At 36.1% G+C, this 9,576-nt stretch overlaps 1 protein-coding gene across 1 annotated transcript; it reads right to left on the reverse strand.

Moving 5' to 3' along the window:
• Window positions 1-2,702: 2,702 nt before the first annotated feature.
• LOC131057152 (uncharacterized) lies at window positions 2,703-7,274 on the reverse strand. Its single transcript, XM_057991331.2, has 3 exons — window positions 6,777-7,274; window positions 3,773-3,841; window positions 2,703-3,390 (listed from the first exon to the last, which is right to left on the reverse strand). Exons 1-3 carry the CDS (start codon window positions 7,039-7,041, stop codon window positions 3,095-3,097), a joined length of 630 nt encoding a protein of 209 aa, XP_057847314.2. The 5' UTR covers window positions 7,042-7,274; the 3' UTR covers window positions 2,703-3,094.
• Window positions 7,275-9,576: the final 2,302 nt, after the last annotated feature.

Consider the following 9,576-nt stretch of genomic DNA (forward strand, 5'->3'; position numbering starts at 1 on the left):
TATTGTTGTTATGGATCTCATGATTAATTTTTTTGTTGTTTCATAGTTTATACTGCTGTCATGATCTCTCTCTCTCTCTCTCTCTCTCTCTCTATATATATATATATATATATAATGGCCCTTTGACTGTCATTCCCGAAATGCATCCCCCCCCCCTCCTGACCTTGTCCCTGAGACGTCATGGAACATAAGCCAAAGGATTTCCAAGCATCAAAGAACATGGAATCATATCTTGCTGCCATTACTTTGTCTTTCTGTATGAAATAAGTAAATAGCACCAGGGGCATCAAGGTTAATTCACCATACCACGTCCATAACCACCACAATCACATGCATAACTGCCACAAAAACAAGGAAACTGCCATGATGCTGTTCCTGATGATTTTGTTTCTGTACAAAATGCTCTATGTTCTAATTTGAGTCCTCTGTTTGATGAGTTGAATTGTGTATCTAGATCCTTGTGGATCACAACCCAATGAAGTTGGTGATGGAAATGCATAGAATTTGGTGATAATGGATTATCAGTTAGTAGTGATGGTTGTGCTTAGCATGCTTGAGATGATGGTGAACAATTATAACATCTTTCCATTTCAAGAGCAGTGGAAACATAAAGACAGTGCCAAGCAACACAAATAACTAATACATGTCATTTATCAAGTGTTGAATTTAACATTGAATTTTTTGCCAAAACAACATCCAAGTATAAAAGTTTCCATTTAATTGCATCATGATATTGTGAGCTGTTCAAACCAATTGCAAACATCCATTTAACGATATCATTAAGTGATTTTATCTTTCTAACAGCTGCAGCAGTAAAAACCATGGGCTTGTCTACTAATAGTTTTTATTGATTCTTCAACACACCTTTTATTTATTTATGAGTTGTGTATTTATTTTAAACTTATTATTTCAATTCTTTGCATGCCACAAGAATATTCCTTTAGTAATGATCAAATTTCGACATAACGATCATTTTGAAAAGTTTAAATATATCACAATGTGTTTGGGGCAAGTGATGAGGAATAAAGAGTTTACACCCTTGACCAAGGTTCCATTCTCCTGGGCCTCTATACATGTCAACATTCTCATGGGGTGACCTGAAGGTAGGGATCAAACTTATCACGTGAAAAACACAAAATACACTTTTTAATGTGATGGAACCAAGCCCACTCCCCTGTACTCTTCAGACTTTTCTGTAAGATGTTCCCTAATTTTTGTCTGTCAGATGGGCTGACAAGTTGGGACAGAGCATTCCAAAGTGAAAGACCAAGTTTGAAGGCCTGGCAAGTTAAATACCCCATTAGATTGACCTCCTTAATTACACCCAAAAAGGTTTAATAACAAATGCCATTTCAATGTTCAACATCGAAGACGTTGAGAGTAAGCCTCATGTTCAATTGTTTACCTGACGCGTCGCACAGAGCAATCAAAACTCAACATTGGTTCTCTATGAAGAACTACAGTTGGTAACAGCTTGTAGAAAAGTTCAAATAGAAGATTACTCCAGGGCATCTTCAGGAGGGGTTCCATAGTTCAAACTTCAACTTATTGAATGCATTTGCAAAATTTTGAACAAATGGTAGTGTTTATTTTTCCTAGGCTATTGGGAGTTTATAAATCAAAATGTCACTTGTGTTGTCATTGTCCCAACAGAATAATGGGACGTTATAGGTGAATCCCACAAAATGCCGATGAAGCCCATCTATATCATATAAGCCACAGCTTGAGATTAGCTTCGGAGTGTGAAGTGATTCTTCAATACAATATTGCTCAACTCACAAATATGAAAAAAAAAACGCTAAACAAAGTATCTACTTTCATTCTAAGTATATCATTTCCCCCTCATCATTTTTGCGTATTTGGGGAAAGAGAGGGGGATTTAACTTCCAATCCACTGGCATGCCATGATTATTTACCATGGTTAGGCCTGCCTTTAGGATGCATTACTTTGTTGAACTGGACTTATCTCTTTATAAGAAGCAAATTTTAAAAAAATTGAAGGCAAAAAAATTGTTGATTATCATCTCCACGACTACATATAATTAAAGCAGCATATTTAATCTAATCTGACAATCTTAATGGACTGATGCTGTATAATTTGAAAATATCTTCATACAGAATTTTCAATAGCTATTTAAGTTCAAACTGGTTTGCCACAAACATTGTAAGAATTCTCGGCAAGTTTTTGGTGTTCACCATTAACAATATTGTTTTCTATAGATTTGTGGTTCCTCACAAAACAATGGCGTGTGCTTTATGTTTTAACTTATTGGTAATTACAATTTTTTTTCACATTTTCCAGCATGTTTTTAATTTTATCATATAAATCCATTTGAATTCTTTCACACCAAAACTAGATATCTTGAAATAAACCTCCCACCATAACAATTGGTTCTTTGGGTTCCATGTTCTCTGAAAAAATGTATGGAAATAGTAGAAAAATAACTCAACCATCATGAACCTCAGATCATAAATCTAGTCTGTGCCCAATTATACAACGTTACCAGAAACTGCATTCTGCCAGAGGATGGATTCTCTGCATTGCAGCAGAAACTCATAACAATAATTTAGCATGAAGATTGATTTCTTGACGGGCTATATAATAATAGCATAAAAGAATGCCAAAGAACATCCTTCGCACCACAAAAGAAAACACTCTTTTTTTGGCTAATGGCCAGTGTTTTGAAAACAAATAAATCACAGAACAAAATAAAAGCCGAAATATTTTAAACAAATTATAGATCCAACCCATGGAATCCAAAACACCCAAACAACTTAAAAGAGTATTACATAGTACCACCTAAACATTTGTAATACATGAATTTAAGGGGTTACGTAATTGAATCTCTTCCTTGATGTAGACTATATTATAAAATACGTAGTGTACTGTGTTACTCATTTCTGCCTTTCTGACACAAGAAGGTACAAATTGCTAGCAAGCCACTACTATTGACAGTTTAGGTTCTTTCCTTGATATTCAACAAAGTAAATAGCAGCTCTTTAGATTCTTCTGCTAGCACATAGTTCACAGAGATTGCTTTGAATGTCTCCACACCCACCCTTAACAAATCTTTAAGTTCAACCATAAATTGGATCAAGGAAAAAGTTCTACATAACCAGTTGCAACAGATACTCCTAATATCACAATAGGAGGGAGAATTACAAACAAAGCAATGGTTGTGAAAAATGGTATATCATTCCTTTTGGCCACTTTATTCAAATAGTCCTGTCTCTTGATATTTCGTTTCTGAGATATTGTTAAGGAGTTTAAATTCGGAGGTTTGAAACGTTTGCCAAGTGGTATTGTGGCTTCGCCAACATCATTGCTTACCAATTCACTGAGCTGCTCACGAATAATCTTTTTGGATGGAACCTGAGATTGCCAACTCCCTGTTTAAACATCAATACAGTGCTCATCATTTACAGCTTATATCACTATTATAGACATGGACTATTGTCATGGCTATAGCTATCGAAGAGAACTATAAGAAGCTAGAGATTCAAAAAGTTGCACAGGTACAGATTTTCTGCTTTTGGCATATTCGCATGTAGATTCTGTGTGCAGCTAATAATAATCAATCAGAAAGCTGGAAAGAATATAATTTAGTTAGCTAATGAAAAATGTGCAAAAAAGATTCTTAACAAGCCTTTGAAAGGTCATTTGAATAAAATAAACCTTTTTCGCAAAGGGTACAAAATATTATGTTGTATTTGCAAATACTCTTTACTTTACTACAGGTTAAAGAGGACTGAAAATTGTTTGATTACCAACCTTCTAGGTTGACAGTGCTGTTAGATGTCAATCGTTCCAAGATATCTAATTGAGACTGAACTGATGATCCTGTCCAGATAGTGGAAAAAGATAATAGCATGAGTGGATGAATATGTTTCCATTTACCAAAAAACGAAAAATTTGAAAGACCTGAAGCAGTTTGTAAAGGAAAGGAGACAGAAAATACAATGAAATAAGACCACTGTAAAATGTCCAAGCAGTCCTAAAAAAAATCAAGCAAGCATAATGTTACTGCTATACAAGTCAATTTCAACGAATGCAAGTTGCCATGACAACATAAACATAGTAAATCTATTAACTGATTGTAATGGGGCCCTCCATGGTAAGTTCCTATAAAAACAGTTGCTTTGCGTAATACAGATATATTCTCTAGGAAAACCAATACTTGGTTGCGATAGAGGAAATTGATGCAGAAAAGCAGAGTTCTTTACATTGAATTTTTTTAATGCTACAAGGATAGGCTTTCAGGAGCATTACTTTAGAGAAGTGCATTTGTAATTAGATCAATTTTTTGTGTAAGCATTTTAAAGAAGAAGAACTCTCTCGCGCTCGTGCAATTTCTCATGTTCAAGAAGGAATCCTGAAATTTTCACCCTTGTTTTTAAATTAAGCTAATTCACAAAGATCAGTGTGCATGAAATCCTAATAAGTTTTCAACTCTAACTGCGCTCAGAGAGATGAGCTTTTTGAGGTACCATATGTACTTCAACTGCAAAGAACAGTAAGAAGGAAGAATCTAGGGAAGTATTTATTGAAAACCGATCAATTGAATTCATGATTCAATCTTGTTTGGGGCTCCACGAAACCACAACTTGGATTATAATAATTATTTTGCAGTTAAAAGTGGCATTCAGACATTTTCTTCTGTTTAGTTTATCTACATGGATAATCCTCCTCTCCAACCAAAGCTTCCAAATCAACAATTCCTTGCCATATAATACTACAATTGAATTGAACTTCACAGGTGTCCACACTCAGGATCCTGTAACACATAATGCACCTGTGGTCTATGCAACTATGCTTCTTAGGTAGTAAGCTAAAGCCTGTTCGACTAATGTATAAACAGAGAGCCAATTTCTCTAACTGGATCAGTATGTACTTAATGTTAAAACTTGGAACGCCAGTGTTCTTATCTTCAGTATGTGTTAGATGTTATCATAAATACTTTATTTTGTTAGTATTGAGAGGAGCGGAAGACAGAAAATAAAATCCCATTTCAGTGAATTGCAAGCAACTAAGGTGGTAATTTACTATAGAACAGGATTATAAAAGAATCCTAGAGGTACACATTGTCTTCCACAGGGCTGCTAGGCCGGCACATCAATAGTGGAGGCAGGTAGCTGTTTGGAGTAGGATCATATCATCAGAGCTTTGCATTCTGAGCTTCATGTGGTAACAGGCAGCAAAATGGTAAAATTCATATCTTTTTAATTCAATTTAACCAAACAAAATTAAGTAAATGATCAAACAAATAAAATATGCAAAGCAAAAGCTTATATTTCTTGTAATATTCATTGACTAACGAGGCGAGACAAACAATCCTGTCTTGTATGCGGAGGTGATATTGTTAGCCTTTTACCATTCATGGGGTGAGTGTGATTCATTTGTGAATAGGATTGTCTGGCATTTGGTGGACAGAGTATAGCCCTGTGGATGTAGAATTTTTACTCAGACGAGATTTGAATGAATCATTTTGACAAGCATGGGTTACAATTCAAGTTCTGAACCTGACCAACTCAAAAGTTCAAAAACTGTCACAAGAAAGAAAATCAATCCTGGTCAAACTTGTGACTGCCAAATTATCTTTTACCCCTTCGTGCATTTCAGATCACCTTTGACAAGATACAACATTAGGCAACCAGAAGATTTAATCACAGAGCTCCTATCCTACGTCAAATAACTACGTAGCTAAAAGAAAAATTTGTCGAATACAGTCACACACTTTCTCATACACCTTTACCTTATTTGAAAATGCGTCCCATTTCCATATCCCACTTCTCCTGGTGACTAATGTTTAAGCCAACTGCCACAAAATGGACAATAAAAAATTAATACCACCCATCTTATTGTCTATCAATCTCTCTATATGCCTGTAAGTTCTCTATTTCGTCAGGCAAATACTCTTGGTGAGTATGTACCATGTACAGATGTGGTTGTTAGGGTTTTACCACCAGCAGGGCTGAGCTGATTCCTCCTGCTACTAGGTGTGATACCTCACCACAATTACCTGGCTTCGTCTGCTAGCATACTCTCCTTACTAGAGAATTTCTCCACACTAAACTCTGACGTCTTAAATTCCTGATAAGCGCAGATTAGTTTTTGAACCTGGAGCCTGGAAAGGTTAAAGTTAAATTGTTCATGTATTTTATGTATATGCTTGTCTTCATTTAGGGTAGGGTATGTCTATCTCGTATCAGAAGCACAGTTAGATGCCTCTACATACTGAGAGTATAGGCTAGTGTCATATACTATAAATAAACGAAAAATAGATGATCAGATATCAATGATCATAAACTATAAAAGGATTCCATTCATAAGAATATGGGTATGTAGATATACGGATGTGTTTCAACAACTAATTGCACTAAACAAAATTTCACCATTACTACAGAGGATGATTAATCCTTTTAAAACAGTGGAATACTTACTACCCCTACAGATGATAATAAATTAATTATGTGCCATAATTTATTATGATTGTTGGATTCGCATGTGCTGATTGTGTTAAGCTAAAATTGGTTGTTTTATGATAAATTCTACTAAAATAAAAACGAGCTATTGGCAAATCAGCAACACACTGGCATTATAAAACCCAGCTACTTGGATCGTACGTGATGCGAGATCCCATCAAATTAACATAAAATTCTAAGCAACTGAACACTCTCAGAGATCAAAGGAAAAAAACAGAAAGTATTTAACGCTTGAATTTTCAACCATCAGATGAACTCATGCAACTCTTGTATGAATCTAAGCAGTTATTTACCTGCTGACCTGTATTCATCAGGTGATTCTTCTGAAACACCAGATTCTTCGGTTCTGTTTGCCGCAGCAGCAGGTGGGCTTGCAGTCCTAATCTTCACGCCACTGCAAGAATTAAGTATGTAGTGGTGACGCAATCCAATTAAAAGTGTTTCCGTATCCTTTCGGGAAGAAGAAACCGCCGCATTTTTGTTATATTTATGCTTGATGCTGCTGCCTACTGAAATCTCCGGAGCTAGAGAAGTTAGAAACCCAAGTTTTAGTGCCATTGTATATGCTCTGTTGCGTTCAGTATTTGAACTAGTGTATTAGATTACACTCGTGAATTGTTACATTTGGGTGTTACAGTCGGTTGCAAGGAGGACAAGCTTATTCACATGTATTAAGATTTTAATGGGAATCTTGTGGCCATTCATTTTTCTGTATATTGCCACAGAATTGTGAAGGAAACCGTTGTGGGGTCAGTCAGGGAAGAAACTTGCGTGTCGTGTGCTTAAAATCGCTTGTAAATGAATGGAAGAAAGAACAAGTAATGTTAACAAAGATCAATAGGATACTGGACCACTTAATTGTTATTATGATAAGGATTATGATAAGGATTGTGATATGTTGCTTCAGGTTGGATCTATTATTGATCTTGATTACACATTTATATTGTTGTGACCATTTTAATAATTAAACTACAAATATTAAGATATTAAATAATTGGTTTGAATTTATAAAATTTGAGGACACATTTTCAGTCTAAAATCTCTCATTTTAGTCTTGCATCAAAATAATTGGTTTGAATTTATAAAATTTGAGGACGCATTTTCAGTCTAAAATCTCTCATTTTAGTCTTGGGGATGCAGGGACTACCTAGGGACACAAATCTGTCAAAAAAGGCAGAACACAAGAAATGGGGGATGGCAGTCTCTATTGCGGGGATGTTTGGTTGTCCTCGGGATGAAAGAGGACGAGTAAGATGTCCCTTGATCATTTGGGGGACAGTTGGACATCACTCGCGGCAAGGACATTTTTTTGACTTGAAAAAAAAACATTTCAAACTTGCATCTTTTTTCCTTTGTGGGAACCTACCTCCCAACCCTAAAGGTGTACAGTTGACTCATTTGGTCATTTGTGTGAGTAGAAAAAACTTGGACTAGCAAGAGGGTTTGAAAGAAGCCATTGAAAGTGGAGCAATAGGGAATAGAAGAAAAAAGGGTTCAATCTAGGGCAAGTATCTTCCTTCAAGCTTGAAAGAGGTAAGTTTCATTCTTCCATTTTTATTTTTATTTTCAATTTTTTTCACAATTTGAAGCATGGAATAACATAAATGGTCTAATTTTTATTATTTTTTGCATTTTTTCAATTTAAAATTCCATTCAATCCCAAAAAAATGAGCAACAGTGAGTGTGATAGTAATAGCGAGAATGAAGTGGAAATGGGTGGTGGAAATACAAATGGAAGTGTTGGGAGAAGTAGTGGACAACAACCTATTAAATTTAAGTGCCCTTCAAAAATCATGGAATCATATGCAAAGGTCCTTTCAATAAAAACACACATCTTCTCCAATATGTGACACATGGGAGTGAAAAGAAATAAAACTCAAGAGGGAGTAGGGTGTGCGATTGTCATGTTTGCTTGATAGATTTTAGGGGTAACTACACAAGAGTAAAATCTCATTTTTTGGGTGTTACAGGCCACGAGGTTAAAGTATGTCCAACACTAAAGAAGAGAATAAGGATAGAATGTCATAGATTGCACATGGAGGTGAAAATGGGAAAACAAGGTGTGGCAATGCCGACACCTTCTTTTGCATGTTCACAATCATCTTTTCCTACGGCATCCACTACAGGTAGAAGTGAAGTTGACAGAAGAGGAAATAGGAAGATGAGTGGTAGTGAGAAGAGTTAAGTTATGTTTAATGCACAAGCACATGAAGCTACAAAGGCATTTATTGCTAAATTCTTTTTTGCCAACGTCATACCATTTCATGTGGCATGTTCCTCTTACTTCAAACAAATGGTCAAAGATATAGCCACTATTGATCCCTCTTTCACACCCCTTAGAGATCATAAGCTATGGACTACTCTTCTAGACGAAGAGTATTCCAAGGTTAATGTGCTAGTGGAGGATATGAGGCTAACTTGGATGAAGTTTGGTTCCTCCCTTGTGATGGATAGGTGGATTGGTGTTAGACATCAACCACTAATTAATATCATTATCACATTTCTTGTTGGTTCTTATTTTCTCAAAGTCGTGGATTGTCAAGGGAAGCGTAAGGATGCAGATTTCTATTTTAGCATTATGAGAGATGACATAAAGGAGGTTGGGGCTACTAATGTTGTATAGGTGATCACTGATTCAACACATGTGTGCAAATCAGTCGGTTTGATGGTGGAGGGTTCTTACAAGTACATCTTTTGGACCCCATGTTGTGTTATTCATTGAACAATGCATTTAAAAACATAGGAAAAATGAATTGGGTTAAGCAAGTGGTGGCAGAAGCTAGACACATTGAAATGTTCATTTTGTCATGTCCCCTCTTTAGTTTGTCTAGTAGAGACATGTGAGTTAGCCTATTATGGGGGTCCCGTAGGCTGGCAGTGGTGGATAGAGACTCACACAGGGTATTCAATATTCGAAGTTGGTGTTTCAAGCAGTTTGTGGGCCGTTGGGAGCAGTTCCTTGATTTTAGGGAGATTCCCTGCTTTTTAGGAGGTTGTGGCAGTTTCCATATTTGAGGTTCCACGGGACCATACCATGGTTTCAGTTTCAAGAAGATTGGGTGTGTTTCCTAGTTTCTAGAAGCATCCCTAGAT

The sequence above is a fragment of the Cryptomeria japonica genome, chromosome 1, assembly GCF_030272615.1.
Source record: "Cryptomeria japonica chromosome 1, Sugi_1.0, whole genome shotgun sequence".
NCBI lineage: Eukaryota > Viridiplantae > Streptophyta > Pinopsida > Cupressales > Cupressaceae > Cryptomeria > Cryptomeria japonica.

Bases quoted from the DNA above. Each gene is read 5' to 3' on its own strand.
- LOC131057152 (XM_057991331.2), bottom strand. From the start codon at position 7,041: ATGGCACTAAAACTTGGGTTTCTAACTTCTCTAGCTCCGGAGATTTCA. The intron at 3,842-6,776 runs GTAAATAACTGC...CTATCTGGACAG, and splicing joins TGATGAATACAGGTCAGCAG to GATCATCAGTTCAGTCTCAA. The intron at 3,391-3,772 runs GTTGGTAATCAA...ATGTTTAAACAG, and splicing joins CAGCACTGTCAACCTAGAAG to GGAGTTGGCAATCTCAGGTT.